The following is a 17,812-nucleotide window of genomic DNA, read 5'->3' as shown; positions in this document are numbered from 1 at the left end:
TGATTTTGATAACAAAAATTCGTTTTTTGCTCTTCTTAAGAATTCTGCAATATGCGGTTGCGTCATTCTTCCTCTGAACCGGCGAATTTGTCCTCAAACAACTTCTTAGGCCGTTTCTATATATACTTCGAATTATAAGTTTTATAGTGGGGAGAAAGGTCAAAAACAGATTAATAATAGCATAGGAATGTTAAAATCATAATAAATTGTATGAATAAAAAACTTTTGTTTTTATTATATCCCTATGAGCATTCGAGAATCTGGTCAAGTTTGGAGCGCTGTAACACCTATATAAATAAATAGAATTAAACAAATTTATAGTGAAAATTGTTCACCGAAAAACCCTCTACAAAATTGCTTAAATGTGATTTTAATTTAAAAAGAACTGAAAAAAAGTTATAACCTCCAAAAGGAATCTTGTTAAATTTTTTTTACATATTTTTGTTTATATGTATCTTTTTTGTTGGTTACTTGACGATAAAAAGTAATAGATATAAAATTGTAGAAAATTTAATTTTCTACATTTTATGTTTAATTAGATTTTCCGTAGGGTTGATAGTTTACGAGATATAGCGCGAAACCTTTTTGCAGACCATTTCCAAGATGGCGGCCGGGGGACAAGGGTGGCGTCCCCAAAAACTTGAACTTAAGCTTCTACTGATCCCCCTACACATTATAGAAATAAAATTGACTCCTCTAACAAATGCAAGGTACGGCTTAAAAAATGTAACATTTTAATGGAGTATACGAGTATAGGGACAAGCAAAACATATTTAATCTAAAAACATCTAAACAATAATAAATTACTAGTAATAATTATTATTGATGGTAATTTATTATTGTTAATTGCCCTCTGTTAGTTATCCTCGTGGTCAGATGCATCTGGAAAAATATCCCTCACACAACTCAATTAGATTCTTTTTTTTTTCTCTTTACTAATCGGATTGGCATTTTTGTAAGACATTGGTATGTTAACATGCCGCGGACACTCTTTTCCTTTTCTTAAATAATTTAAATATTGAAATGGCTCTTCTTCTCTTATTGATATTTTGTATAATATTTGGCCAGCAACATTGGTATATCGTAACCATTTAATGTCCTTCCAAATAAGTTTCTGCCCATCTTCATTTATTTTTCTTTGCTGGAAAACTGATTTGAGAAGAGCAGAGTATTCAAAAAAGTCGGAAATGTCCATTTCAGTTACGTCAAAGGGTTTTTTAACACCACAAACCCTTACGAAATTTATCCAATCTCTTGGATGTTTAATGGAACAAGGATAGATATCGTTTTTTCTTTTTTTCGGTAATCGAGTGGTCGTTGTCACACTCCATATGAGTGTGACCAGGAGTTAAGAATTTATGGTCAATGTGTTCAAGACTGGAATATTCTTTTAACGCAAGCATGAACATGATAGATACATAACAATTCTTGTTTTGTCCAGCACATGTATCATGTATCTGAATAAAATGTAATTGTTTGAAAAATGATACATGATAGAACCATAACGATTCTTGTTTTGTCCAGCACATGTACCATGTATCTGAATAAAATGTAATTGTTTTTGTCGTGGATGGAAGCTGTTTAATGTGTTTGCTTAGACACGATGCTATTTGATTGGCGCCTCTTGCGACAATGGCTTCGTGCTATATATAACAGAAAGCTTGTTGATCTTTGCATCTGTGGAGTGGAGGGCAAGGTTAAATGTCCATAGTTGCCCTTTGTAAAAAGCAACCGATGTCTGTAGATTCGGAGTTGAAAGGCACTGCTGAAGGTCAAAGCTATATACTAACTTTGAAGGGTCATGACGATGACACACGATAAATAAAAAATAGATGGTAACGACACACGATACGTGCAACAGTATTCAACTTGTAACAATTTATCAACCGGTTAAAAATGTGTAAACAAGCATAAGTATGCATAAGCTGTTTAAGATCGTTAAAATTTTGTTTTTACCAAATCTTGTGAAAAGGGATATAAGTCGACATATTGCTGTTGTCATTAAATTATTGTTCAAAATTATGTGATGTATGTTGACTTATATCTATCTATCATTAGTGTCTAATGTTGACTATCATGTTGTGTGTGTTGACTATCATTAGTGTCAAAATTTTATAACGCAAATCGGAAAAAATTGGAACGCTTTTGATCATATGTGAACATATACCTCTATTCTCAGAATATTAAATTTCATTTATTTTGACATATAAGTATGTATACATAAGCCCGTATTACTTTAAAAACCTTATTTTTAGTCAGTTATAATAATATCATTTACACATACCAAATCGCGCAAAATATAAACTGTTTTATGATTTTGTAAATGTTCATTTTGTGGTAAATAAATCTAACAGATATTATTTTATATAGGTACCTACTTCTTGTTATAGTTTGTTTTTTAACCAGGAGGAGTAAACTAAAAAGACAGATTCACACCCACGAAAGTCACTAAAAAAATCACCAAATACATCTTCTTTTTTGGTTGATCATATCGGCCTTCAACGGCAATCCATACATATTATAGTAATATGTCGCTAAAGAGTTCTAAAAACAACTGTTTTTTATAAAAAAAAAAAGTAGACTAAAAATCTAAAAATTAAAGGAATAACCTAGAAAACACAAAAAATCAGCGATACAACATGGATACAACTTAATTAACCTATAAATTGACATAAGTGTCAACATTAGATAAATGTCATTAGTGTCAAAATTTTATAACAGTGGAGTAAACTTGCCTGAGGTTGGACCAATTACAAACAAGCATTACTCCTCTTGGTTTAAAAAGAGACCATAGTATGTATGATATGAATTTAGTCTTAAATACTTGTTTGAGTAAAAAAAATCACGTTTTAAGTTAAATCAATAAAAAAACTGGACATCTTAGATATTAGTGCACCCTAATATGTCTGTGTATAGTATTTTTACTACAAAAACGTTATTACGTAGGTCAAAATTTTTGACGTAAGAGAACTGTCAAAACATTAGAATGTGACTTTTCATTATTGCCATGTTTATAATAAACATGACAATAATGAAAGTCACATTCTAATGTTTTGACAGTTCTCTTACGTCAAAAATTTTGACCTACGTAATAACGTTTTTGTAGTAAAAATACTATAGGTAGATTTTGGCATTGGATCCGACCAATACTTGTAACACCGTTGCCGTATTCTCTATTTTTTCATACTATCACGTTACAATTTTTTGTGACATTATACACGAGCGGGACACCCTCAAAAAAGCGCTTAGTTTTCGAGATACTGACCACGGAGGGGTGAATGGCTAATTTTATTCATACTTTATATTTTCGAGGGTGCTGAAAACGAAAATGAGGTTTATTTTGAATTTTATGTGGGGGAACATTGTTAAAATCGCAATTTTAACCTAAAAATAAAAAAAAAATGAAATCACGTTTTTTGCGTTTACCTCGCTACAACTCTGTTCCATTTTAATATTTTTTTCTGAAATTTTTACAGTATATAGCTCTAACATTTCTGAAGGCAAAGGTACCTGCTTCAAGTTTTTATTCTTATCATGATAAAGGTTATGAATTTTTCAAAGAAAAAGGTGCGGATTTCTGCATTGCAAAGTTTAATCGCAAAAGTTGTGTGACGAAGTTTAAAATTTAGCTTCTTAATCACGTTTATTTGAAAGTAGAGAGTACAAAGAAGTTTTCTAGTAAGTTTTAGATCAAAATGTTTTATAGAAAAAAAATAGTGCAACTTTTAATGTCGACATTAGAAATCCCCAATATAACGCTTATTTTTTGAGGGACAGACAATATAGGTCTAATTTCTTACCTTTAGTACTATCCTTGGATTATAAGCTTTCATTTGACACCTCATTTGTCATTCTACCTAGTATAATGACGGAGAAGTAATAGTATATTATTCAACGAGCATGTAATGACGGCTATTACTCACGATGATGAAGTTTGCGACACGAGCCGTAGGCGAGTGTCGTAATTCATCAGAGTGAGTAATAGCCATTACATGCGAGTAGAATACTATACTTTTTCTACGACCTTTTTTTTATTTTAATTAGTAAAAAATTTAATTATCTACTCGAGATTTAAATTATAATAATTTACAAAAATACCTAAATGCTATTTACCCCTAGTACGTGGCTGAATAATTGGTTGTCCACTATTACTAAATTCTTATTTATTGTAAAAAGACAACTAGAAATACTCAATATAAGATTTATTCGTTTCCGAAAAATTATAAGCTTTTTGTACCTATACTGTCAGTGAATCTAAGAAATGGCTGTTGTCGGTGGACGTATTTCATATATTATATAGGTAGTTATAATGTATATTTACATTTAACTATATACATATAATATAATAATATAACTTATAACTATACATAATATGTTATAACATATTTAACACAATATAACTTGAAAAACAAACACAATATTAGTTATAAATTCCAATTAACATAAACAAAATGCGCTAATGTCACTGTCACTAAATTAAATGATAAACGTCAAAATTTTTAGTAAACAAGCTATAAACGTAAAAAATATACTGACATTGTTACAGTTAAAATTCCTTTAAACATTTTTCGAAGTTAATTATTGGTATAAATTACAATAAATATTGTATTAAATAAACAAGTTTAAGTAATTTTATTTGCAGTTTATATACGATTAATATTAAAAGTGGCATGCGCCACTTGAATCTAACTTCAGCCCGTGAGTAATGACCCGTGAGTAACTTCAGCCCGTGAGTAATGAATTATTACTCACGGGTACAGTAATGGGTGTGTCCAGTATGGGTGGGTACAGTAACTATTATCTATGAAAAAATAGCGAATAATGAGCATGTTATTAAACGGTCGTAGAAAAACGTTCTTATTCTATTATTCTTGTAGGTACATTTAACATTGATTGAAATTATGAAAGAAATGGCATGGCAACACTGTGAAGCACAAACAGAAGATTCAGCTGTGCGTTACATAGGGTGCACTAATATCCAAGATGTCCAAAAATCTAATACCTAATGTGTTTATTTTGATAATTACTCAGTGGTTACCATTTATATGCACCTAATCGAAGAAACATACTTTGTTAAAATAGCATTGCACCTACCTATATAAACCACTTACGATATGATATTCACCAAAAATTCTTAAAAAAAGTGGTATTGTAACTTGATCTAAATCAGGACCAGTAATGTTAACACGTTAACAACAATGTGCTACGTGAAAGTAAATGGATTAAGAAAACTACAAAAAATACCTATAAAAGCTGACACAGTAGGAAAATACAATGAGGATTTTTTTTTCAATCGCTCTCCTGTAAACTATGCAAAAGTGTAGCCAATACAATGTTTTTCATAGATAGGTAGGTATCAGGTGCAGGTGTCGATATTATGTTGACCATGTTTCATTTTCTTGCAACAAAAATGTATTTTAAAGCAACTCGAACCAGTAACCTTGTAGATTTTTATAAATATCACGTACAAAATAAAATTTGTCAGCATCAGCATTAAGCAGTTAGGTACTTAAAATGCTGACAACTTCTTTACTTAAATAAAACACAATGTTTAAAATCCTACACTTTTTTAACGCAAAACAAAGATAACGTCACTTTAAACTTTAAATGAACTAAACAAAAATACAATCTGACATCCTAAAACTCGAATTTATACATTTCACACAACAGCGTAAACCAATCAAAACAGAAATAGAAATAATAATAACTAAAATAATAATTAATATTCAATACATCAGTGCGCATGCATATTTTTTATTACCTTCATTCGATGTGAGGATTCGATGATCATCGAGACTTATCGCTTCGGCAGTTGTCGGTCGGAGGTCGGACTGCGAGCCACAGACGAGTACGCGGAAACCAGAAACAAAATATTTCATTATCAACAGAATGTAAACAAAACAGACGTAGTGAGGTCGGAAGTTTGTGCAATAAAAAAAGTTTTGGCGCGATGTTAAATTCAGTAAAAATGGACTTGAAAGATTTGTGCAGATTGTGTTTATCTCGGGACAGACAATTAATGTGGGTGTTCGACGATAGTTTGGAATGCACGACACAGGCGAAGAAGTTGATTCTATCAACTGTTGGTGTTGAGGTAAGAATGCTTTATTTCTAAGGTTATGTCAAAGAAATACTGAGACTTGTTTTGACGTATTTGTCAAATAATGGATTCGGTAATTAATTGCATATTTGTCTATTATTTCGAAACATGTATAATGTTGTTAAAAAGGATTGAAGTATTGTAAATGAATACAAATAATAAATTATTGTACTCAACTTATCAATGTCATCCATCAGCTTTTTTAATATTATTATCGTTGTGGTTTTAATGGTTTTCCTGCTTTGGTTTGAATTTTTCTTAGTTTTATTAAAGGTTTATAGTTGTTGCTACTAATTGTAATAAACGATCAAATCCTTGTTAAGTTATTGGAACTTAAAAAACGATCACATTTTTAAACTCAGTTTGGTTTGAGTTTTGACTAAGTATAATATTGAAAATATTATGTCGAAAATTTCATATACAAACACTCAAAACTACTACCATAATATGAATATGTATATTTATTTAGACTGAAGTCAAGAAGTAGAATAAAACCTGTATAGGGGCACTGCAAGTAGTGGTATGGAAAAGTTCGATGACAGTCAGAATAAGAAAGTTTTCTTTGTTCTGTTCTTTTGCTTAATGACATCAGGTAGATTTTGGGTAATTTGACCTGTATACCTGCAGTTTAAAAACTGTAACAAAAATGACTATTTTTACTAAATAGTTATTAGGTATCTTCGTAGTTTTTAGTCGAGTATTCTCACTCTCACAAGAAACCTGTAAGTATGTATTAAAAAAATTGAAAATGAAGCACTTTTTGTCTTTAATTAAATTTCGGTTGAGTGAAAGTTTTTATTAGTGTTTTGAGGTTGAGGCATATGTGCCAAGATCTACTAACCTGAAATATGAATCAAGGGTTTCTGGTTTAGTTACTGATTATTGTAAAATACTTATGTAGCGGCCAAAATTTTCTGTTTTTCCATTTAAAAATGGATTACTTTTCATAACTCGTTGAATAGCGCATGCGCATGATAACTGCTGCGTAGTTTTTTTAAATCCATGCTTAACACGTTGACGGACTAGACGGACTGAACGTCTATATACGTCTTGTCTAATTTCCGTTAATGTGACACAACACAACGTCTATAGACGACATTTTTAAAATAACGAGTTGTGCCTCTACAAAATACATCTATAATAGATGTATATGAAATATAATAAATACAATTTGAACCCTACAATAAATGCTTTCTGAGCACTTAGTCAAGCACACTGCAAAAATTAACAAACAATACAAAATTGCAGGTACTACCACTACTACCCATGCTATTACTACCTACTGTTTCTCAAGAAATATACATTTCATTCAGTGACCATCTGTTGCAGTCTGAAAATTTCTATTTTCAAATTTCTGGCCCCATTGCCAAGTATATCTGAATCTATAAGGGGTGAATTTACAAAAATAATTTACATTATTTAACTGCATTTAAGAGGAAACAGTAGCGATCAACAGGTAGCGAAAACGCGTTCCAAGATTGCGGCTGTAATTTTGAATTTTTTTTGAGATATTTGGCACACGTATTCTAATATAATAAAGAATGGCGGTACAGAGCCCAATTTGAAAAATATATTAATATGTGGAAATTACTCTGTAATTAAATACAATATTAAAAAAACGAGCCTGTACCGCCATTAACCCGCCATTACACGCGCTATGAGGGAATCCCTCACCATATGTATTTGTTTATAACTAATGAAATTGTGTAAACTAATACGATAACCTTAAGCACCCAGGAATGCTTTTAGCATGGTTCATGAGAGGGTATGAAAAAGTTATAGAATATTTCAGGCGGTCAGTGTGCTGTGTGATAGTTGAAAGAAGAGACATCCCTCTTCAAGTGAGGGAATTCCTCACTGCGCGTGCAATCACGGTGAAATCACGTTTCTGTTATCTCAAAGAAACTTTTAGGTTTTTATTTAATATTTAGGTAGGTTTAATTAAAATATTATTGTTTGGATTGGGTTAGGAACAGTGGCACACCGAGCGGGGGGTTTGGGGGTTAAAATCCCACCCAGAGTATATAAAAATATATATAAAAGAAAGTAGGAAAATGTAACTTGTCTTTCACAAATAATACAAAAAAACTTTCGGTGCCCAAGCAAGACCCCCCACCCCAGAGGAAAATTCTAGGTGCGCCACTGGTTAAGAACCCATTTTTAAATTTACCTATTCTAATTGGGAAATAAGCCACAATTTAACTTGAGAAATTGATTTTATTGACGTTTCGAATTCCACCTCGGACGTCGTTATCAAAATACAAAATATTAATAGTTAATTACATAAATGCCACAAAGAAATAGCTTCAGAACAGTTGTTAATTTTAATTTGTATTTTTAGTAAAATGAATTCGCGTAAAGAACGTTAATTTCTTCAGTGGCTTGCTGAAATTGAAAATTAAGAAAACTTGCTTTTGATCTATGTATATTATTTTTACTTTTGTTTTGTTAAATTAATAAAAAATTGGTTTACGAGACGAGACTTTCCACTTGCTGAAATTGAAAATTAAGAAAACTTGCTTTTGATCTATGTATATTATTTTTACTTTTGTTTTGTTAAATTAATAAAAAAATTGGTTTACGAGACGAGACTTTCTATAATATGTGAGTACAACCCATTTTATATTTATACATGTTGACATTCATTCTTCCTCAAAATAAGTCGAATTTATGTAGGTGAGGGCGACGCTCATACGTGTGCAACCACGTCACAATAGAAGACGCGTGTAACGGCGGGTTAAGAAGAACAAAAAAAAATTAAACTTTCTTCAATTAAACTTTTTTATCCGATGCCTAGATTTTGTGTCATTTTGGAACTACTAATGAAATAAAAAATTTTAGTAGTTCCAAAATGACACAAAATCTAGGCGTCGGATAAAAAAGTTTATTTTTTCGAAAAAAAAAAAAATTGTTTTATAAACATAACTTGATTTTTGGCGATAAAAAGTTTTTTCAAAAATCACTTTGTAGGATTTTTGAAGAGTTATAAGACGTTGTAAACCAAATTCCGTAAGATTCCATAGTTTTTAATTACGGTGGGTTTAAAGGGCTCGAATAAGGGGGTGTTTGCTCGTAAATAGAGGTTTTAAACAGCTATATCTCGCTAAATATTCACTGTAATGAAAATCTATGTACAAGAGAATTTTAGTTATTAAAAAAGCTACAATTTAGTAGTACATAATTTTTTTCATATCCAGTATTTTCAGAGATATTTTGAAGTAAATGGTAAAAAATGGGAAAATCCAAAAAATTAATTTTTCTTTAAACTCCAATTTTTCTAAAATTAGGCCTTTTAAATAGGTCAAAATTCTTGGGTGTATTGACAATACAAATATAAAAGAATTAAGTACAGAAAGGTGAAGACCAATTTTTAATTAGGAGGGTAGTTGGGGATTGTTTTCACTGATTTTTTCATAGAGAAAAGCAGGTACCGACCTTTTTTTGATCATAAGTCACTTAATTTTCAGGCTAGAAACTTTTATTTTTATTTTTTGAAAGGCCAACTGTATTCTTGAAAAAATATTATGCATATTATGAATATTTCAAATTATGCATTTGACGAAAAAAGCTAATATTTAACATGCCGTATCTCGGTTTGTATTGGTCTTAAAAATATTACAGAAAAAGAATTCGATTTGTGTTACTAAAAGATACAATTTTAATATCTACAGTTTTTTTGATTAAATGCATATTTTTCGAGGTATTCTCAAAAAACCCTCTAAAGAAGTCGATTTTTTCATCGAAAAACTGTTACTTTCAAGCGCGAATAACTCGAAAAATATTAGTTATACGAAGAAAATGTAAAAAACATTTTTTTCTTAGAATTACCTTCTGCATCGATTTACATGGTTAAAATGTAATAAAAAATTCCCGCCCCCCGAGATGGGGTGGCAACCACCCCCAAGGTTTTAGCGTACAGCGGCATGATATAGAAAATGATCCTTGGACTACTCCCTACCTTCTGTGAAAATTTCAAGTAAATCCATGCTGGACGAAAAAATTGCGAGCCAAAATGCTTCATTTCCTCGACTAGTAGGCTTGTTGCCCTAAACTCATTATTGCCCATATTGTGTTTCTTCTTAGCCTTCTATCGTCCACGTTTGGACATAGGCCTCTCCCAACTCCTTCCATCGGTCTCTAATCCTGAGCAACATATTTCCAATTGTGTTTATAAAATGGGATTTAGCCACTTCTTCTTTAACTCTTTACTGACGTGGGTGTTTTATGACGTAGACTCTGACATGCGGTATGTCATACCGTTGCCTATTCACCTTTGTTTTCAATATCAATTTGCTTATATCACTGTATTTGTTTTTTACATCAACTACGGAATACGGAACACACTGTTATAGAATCTGCTACAAATAGAATAAACTTTATTTTTTTAAGAAAATTATGAACGCATGCATAATATTTAAAAACTGGTGGAGGTTGTTACAAAATCCTTTATAAACTGAAATACAAGAAAACTTGAGTATTGGTAACTAAAAAATAGTGAAATAATGTTGAAAGTCGAACAACTGGATGAACTTACTGCCATACTAATAGCGAAAGAATACACTGGACTGCTTTTATCTATAGAAACGTAAACACTGTAACACTGACAAACCGCGGCAAGAAAGTCAACGAGAAGAACAAATATGACAACACATCTTATGTCTGTGAGATTAGAACAAGGCTTTACAAGTTCTTGTTAGAACAAGTAAAATACCTGCATAAATTCAGAAAATATGGAAAAACCGAACGCCAACAACAGTGCTCATCCAAATCTCAAATACAAATTAAATTTGGTCGTATTTGTTTGTTACGTCAACTACGGAATGATTCTTCACACTGCTGTAGAATAAAATGCTGCTCCAAATAAAATAAACTTCAAGAACATTATGAACGCATGCATATTAAAAAATGGTGGAGGTTCTTATAGTCTAGGCGCCAAATAGAGGTCACCGTGTCCTTTTTTCAATTCTGATGGACAAACTCAACGGTTTCTTATGGATTTTTGGCTGCTGATTACGAATTTCGAGGGTGGAATTCGATCCGAGTGGTCAAAAAATTGTTATAAACAATTTAATTGTTTATAAATTGTTTATAAGGCTCTGGCTCATAAACTAAAAGAGATAAAAAATATTGTTTTAAATAAAATTTGTTCGTTAATAAAAAACGAAGAAAAAAACGTTTACTAAACTTAAAGCCAACAATTAGAACTCAAGATATTGTAAAATTAGTGCACAATGCAAAGTTCAAATTTCAAAATACATAAGTATTTTTCGAAGCTTTATCGATCGTAACTCGGCTTCTACGCATGCAAATGAGCCTTAGAAGGTCTCATTTTAAAGTTTAATAAACATGCTTTTAAACAAAGTTTGCTGAATTACTTTGTCTTCATTTGTTTTAAAGTTATATCCGATTGAAGTTAAAATTTTCTTAAAAAAATTGTACATTAATTTGTTTATAAGGGTTTCAAGTAAATTTGAGCTATAAACATTTATACTTTAATTAATAATAATGATAGAAGAACTCAAAAAAAACATTTTGAGCTTAAGAAAATGTTCGTATGTTTATTTTTGGCCAAGATATCGATATTTTAATAGCGCGCTCTGAGGCGCGAGATTGGCTCATCGCGTAAAAGTTCACGCGCTAACTTCTCGATGCAAATTATAATATAATGTATATATACGTTATGTTCATTTTTCATTTTTGAAGATCCTAATAAAATTTAATCATATAATTCTTATATGTAGTTAAATCATCATACTGTACCTCGGTATCACCTTCCATTCTATTTACTTTGTCTTCTATTTTTTGCACTAAATGAGAAAAAAAAACATTAAAAACTAATATTTCAGCAATATAACTAAAAAGTAAGTTGATATTATTTATTAATACTATTTTTACAAACATTATCTTTCATGCATCTGCATCGAGATATACAGAGAATCTCAGCTTTTTTACTTCTGCATAAGTTCTTTGAGCAATTTTTACAGCTACATGGTGGTACTAAGTCTGTTCTTATAGGCAGTAAAATTAAAACTTTCTGGGGCCTCAGAGTCTAATTATCTATATGATATCCATATAAAGTGGATCTAGTTCTTTTGCAACATCATCAAGGCACGTCAATTGTGTATATGCCGCCACAACATAAATGCTCGTTTTATATGCAATGATGATGCTGCAAAATAACTCGATCCATTTTTATACGGATATCACATATTGGCTCATTTGCATGCGTAGAAGCCGAGTTAGGATCGATAAAGCGTCGAAAAATACTTACATACTTGACTGTGAGCCGATTTTGCGCCTCATAGCGCGCCATTAAAATACTAATATCTTGACCAAAAATAAACTTACGAACATTTTAAAAAGCTCAAAATATTCCTTTTGAGTTTTTCTATCATTATTGTTAATTAAAGTATAAATGTTTACAGCTTAAATTTACTTGAAATCCTTACAAACAAATTAATGTACAATTTTTTTAAGAAAATTATAATTTCAAACTGGTATAACTTTAAAACAAATGAAGATAAAGCAATTTAACAAACTTTGTTTGGAAGCCTATTAACGAAGCTTTAAAATAAGACCTACTAGGGCTCATTTGCATGCGTAGAAACTGAGTTACGATCGATAAAGCTTCGAAAAATACTAATTTTGCAATTTGCATTGTGCACTAATTTTACAATATCTTGAGTTCTAACTGTTGGAGATTTTAGTTTAGTAAACGCTTTTTTCTTCGTTTTTTATTAACGAACAAATTTTATTTGAAACATTATTTTTTGTCTCTTTTAGTTTATGAGCCACAACCTTATAAACAATTTATAAACAATTAAATTGTATATAACAATTTTTTGACCACTCGGATCGCAATCCACCCTCGAAGTTCGTAATCAGCAGCCAAAAATCGATAAGAAACCGTTGAGTTTGTCCATCAGAATTGAAAAGGACACGGTGACCCCTCTGGAGCCTAGACTATTACAAATTCCTTTAGAACTGAATTACAAAAAAACTAGCATTGGCAACTACAAAATAGTAAAATAATGTTAAAAGCACTTAAAAGTAGAACAACTGGATGAACTTGCTGCTATACTAATAGCGAAAAATGATGAATGGACTGATTTTAACTATAGAAACGTAAACATTGACATGCGGTACGTGATACACTGATACCACAAGAAAACCTACGTCAACGTAGTTCCAAGACTACCATACTAAAACTGCAGTAGTTGGGAGCATGTACAATTATTACACACACACCACTTGCACCTACACTGTACACAGATGCTTTTCCAGCAATCTTTTATAAAACACGTTTTACAACAAATAGTTATTTTCCTAACTAGTGCGGAAAGTCATACTTTTCCGCACTCGATTGCAGTTTCGGAGTGGAGTTCGGCAAGCAGTCGAGTGCGGAAAAGAGACTTTCCGCAAGAGTTAGGAACAATGTTTTTTCTACGAGTGTTTAAAAAATGACCAAATCTTAATCAATTAATTGAATTAAAAAATAACGCTAATAAGTTATAATAATCCCGAATTAAAGTCAATGCGGTGCCTAAATACCTGTTATGGAGTAATGAATGGTGGATATATCATTACAGGTTTTAATATTTTAAAGTCATAGCAACGATGTCAAACAAAGCAATTACATATTGTCAAAAAGCACGTCATGCACTTTAAAATTTTCACGCATCTTTACTTACGGATTCTAAAATAATTCAGTGATTTAGATAGATGGCATCAAGTGACGAATAGTCTAAGAGCTAGAGCCGAAAAATCATCGTCATAAGTAATATGGAGTTTGGCATGTGAAATGTGTCCATTGTATATTGATAATTATGACCCCTTTCAGGCTGACACCTCAGTGGATATAGGAAGTAGCAATAAGGGATGAAAGGGGAAAGTTAGTGCAGTCATTAAAGGTTTTCACCTCCTATTTTGTTAAACCTATATCGATTTGCATGAAAATTGGTGACTAGTTAGAGCATACCCCAATAAATAAAAATGATTTGGTGTTAACTTGCACTTTTTTTACCCTGGGGGTGGATGCCACCTCTTCTCGGGGTGAAAACTATTTTATTAAAAATAAACCCACAAATCGATAGAGGGATAAATTATAAGTAAAATTTGTTATATCATGTTATTAAAATAAATCAATACTTTTTGAGTTATTAAAGATCAAAGATTTGTCTGTTTAAGAGCACATGCGTGAAGTTACGGATGATAAAAAGAACATACTTATTAATTAATTGTATGTTACTAAAATATTATTTTTATATCATGTATATCGACATTATAAATTTAGCAAAAGTGTATTCGAAATGTCAAATGTACCCGTTATTGGACACTCTCAGTTTCTGGACATATTCAGTTTATATTGATAGAAAAAATTCAATTAAATATCGAAATAATATAAAAATAATATTTTACTAACATACAATTAATTAATATTATATTATGTTCTTTTTATCATCCGTAACTTCACGCATATGCTCTTAAATAGACAAATCTTTGATCTTTAATAACTCAAAAAGTATTGATTTATTTTAATAACATGATATAACAAATTTTACTTAAAATTTGTCCCTCTGTCGATTTGTTGGGTTATTTTTAATAAAATTGTTTTCGCCCGCGGGAAGGGCTGGTATTCACCACCAGGGTAAAAGTGCAAGTTGGCACCAAATCAGTTTTATTTCTTGAGGTATGCTCTAACTAGTCACCAATTTTCATGCAAATCGATGGGGGTTTAACAAAATAGGAGGTGAAAACCTTTAATGACTGCACTAACTTTCCCCTTTCATCCCTTATTGCTACTTCCTGTATCCACTGAGGTGTCAGCCTGAAAGGTGTCATAATTGTCAATATACAATGGACACATTTCACAGGAAAAACTCCATATTACTAATGACGATGATTTTTCGGCTCTAGCTGTCCGTCTAGAAGAACTAATACCCCCATCTATTCTCGACGCCGACGTTGTCAATAATCTTGATCTGTTACCGGAAAACTCAGCAAACAGGTTCAGGAAAGAATACAACATTTTTATGAGTTAATTGGGCATTAAAAGCACAATATGTAAATTCAATAGTACTTATGTAAATTCAATGCGGAAAAGTAAAACTTTCCAAACTAAAACGCGTGCGGAAAAGTAGACTTTTTTGCACGCTCGTAGAAAAATATATTTTTCTACGGCCGTGCTAAAAGAGCCACTTTCCCGCACGCATTTCGTTTCCGAAAGTTGCACTCTCCCGCACGGCGTGCGTGAACTCTCCCGCATGGCGTGCGTGAAAGCCAATTTTCCCGTACGGCGTGCGTGAAAGCCAATTTTCCCGCACGGCGTGCGGGAAAGTAAAATACCTTGTAATAAGGCATTATTAAATATTATAATTACGGTGACCATATCTTTTTAAAGAAAAAAAAGTACAAAAAACAAAAATGTATTAAAAACATAACACATTACATTAACTTTGAAAAAGTTACAAGCCTGTAATTAAGAGTTTTTAGATGAGGGACCTGGAATAGCCTCATCTTCTTCCGGTTTTTTGCATTATTCATATTTTTCTGAACTTAAAATTAATTTAAGAAGGTCCTGCTTCGACTGAAGTAAATGAAACATTTCATACAAGTCTCATCAAAATTTGCGTACACCAGCATCGCTGCCTTGAGAGTGGATATGGACATTTGTGACTTTTCCGACGTCAAATAATAATTATTTATTACAGAAAATAAATGCTCGATAGCCGCACCAGTACCCGGAAGACAAAAAATAAATTCGCATAATATTTGTAAGTTTTTCAGTTTGAATTGATCTACACACTTAAAAACTTTAAGCCATCGATCCTGACTATTTTTTTCTTCTCTGTTCCACTCAGCAATTTTTTCACTTGTAGCCACGTCTTTCAAAATTCCCAGTTCGTCAAAGAGTTGATCTTCGTTTAATACGCCGTCCACACTCTCGCCGAAGTCGATCGAGGTTCAACAAGTACGAGAGTGTAGACGGCCACCTAGTGTAACTTTGCCTCACTTCGTTCTACTTCCACTCTCTGTCGGTCTGGTCAAAGGGATCTTTGTCGGTACCGCACCGCTCTTTGTCGGTATCGCACTTCCTCGCGAAGTAGAACGAGTGTGTAGAGGGTACTTCGGACTTCGGTCAACTTTGGCGAAGTAACTTCGCCGAGAGTGTGGAGCCCGCTTTAGATCTATGCTTTTGAATAGTTTAAATTCATGAAAATTTGTACTCCAGTTTTCTAGGTAGGTTACACATTTTGTGTAAAAATGTTTCACTTTGAAGTTTTGTGTACGACCACCGCACCATAAGCCTGATGTCTCACGCACTTAAAATGTTTTTAAAGATCATTCATAAACGCATTTACCAAACCTTGCTATGGATATTGAAGAAACCCACTTTGGATTTACACTGCTAATCCAGATATGCTTGGATGTGAACCAGGATATGTACATACGTATGTTTCGTAGATTACAATACGGCTTTCGATAAAGTCCGCCACAAAGAGCTAATGGACGTCCTCAAAGCAAAACAATTACAATACAATGACCTTTGAATTGTAACAAATCTATATTATAAACAGCAGGCACACATACGCATTAACGAAAACACATCAGAAGAGTTCGAAATTAAAAGAGGAGTGCGACAGGGGTGTGTATTGTGTACTACTGTTAAATGCATACTCTGAAGAAATTATGAAAAAAGTTCTTGAGGGAGAAACAGCAGGAATAGAGGTACCTAAATGGAACGCCAATTAATAACATTAGATATGCGGACGACACTATCATAATAGCGGACAACCTTGAAGATCTCCAAAAGCTAATGAACATGATAGTTGAGTATGGATATGGATTATCAGTAAACATCAAGAAAACGAAATTTATGAGGATATCAAAAAACCCAAAATAATGATAAAAGCCTGACAATTAAAGGTAAAACTTTAGAACAAGTTGAAAACTACAACTATTTTGACACAATAATTAATCACACAAACGATTACTCCAAAGAAATCAAAGTTCGAATAGAGAAGGCAAGAACCAACTTCAATAAAATGAGAAAGGTAGTTTGTGCAAGAGAACTGAAATAATTAAGTCTTTAGAGTTAGGCTGGCAAGGTGTTATATTTTCTCGACTCGTACTTTACGGGATAGAAGCATGGTCAATTAACGCGTCGACTACTAAAAAGTTGGAAGCATTTGAACTGTGGGTGAAGGTACCTGAAGATAGCATGAACCGAGCCTGTCACAAACAACGAAGTCATGAGAAGAGTCAACAAAAGAATGGAAATATTGGAAACCATCAAGACACAAAAGCTGCAATACCTGGAACAGTATACAAAGAAATTTGTTTAAAAGTAGTAAAAGATAAAAATATTCATTTTTTTAGAAAAAATAAGTACATTCGCGTGTCCTTAGAAAGGTTTTAACTCGGGTTTTAAAGTACATTAGGACAATATTTAAAAATAAGTACTGTCCTACTTAAATAAGTACATATGGTCACGGTAATTATAATACATACAATTAACTAATATTTAGATATTATTTACTAATTTATTTCAAATTTATCTTATTGTGTTCATGTTTTAATGAAATTAGCGCGATAGATAATTCGATGAAATAAAATTATTTTGACATAATATTTAAGTCAGATCAGTAGAAAATTACAATGGTTTTGAATCGTCGTTATGGAAACCAATATCGTCGTCGTGGTAACCCATTT

General features: G+C 32.0%; 1 protein-coding gene across 3 annotated transcripts in view; it reads left to right on the top strand.

The window, feature by feature from the left end:
- The window catches only part of LOC126889471 (GATA zinc finger domain-containing protein 7-like), a 178,197-nt gene that overhangs the window by 51,406 nt on the left and 108,979 nt on the right, over positions 1-17,812 (top strand). Inside the window, exon 1 of one of the 3 annotated variants that reach the window (XM_050657790.1) lies at positions 5,813-6,094. The exons of the other annotated variants lie outside the window; for them this stretch is intronic. Coding sequence (XP_050513747.1) covers positions 5,951-6,094 — 144 coding nt within the window. The 5' untranslated portion in view covers positions 5,813-5,950. Of the gene's footprint in view, positions 1-5,812; positions 6,095-17,812 lie in introns of those variants that run through there. 3 annotated transcript variants of the gene reach the window in all.

Source organism: Diabrotica virgifera, chromosome 8 (assembly GCF_917563875.1).
Source record: "Diabrotica virgifera virgifera chromosome 8, PGI_DIABVI_V3a".
Taxonomy (NCBI): Eukaryota; Metazoa; Arthropoda; class Insecta; order Coleoptera; family Chrysomelidae; genus Diabrotica; species Diabrotica virgifera.
The sequence above is the reverse complement of the archived record's forward strand: the minus strand, read 5'-3'. Positions and strand labels throughout refer to the sequence as shown.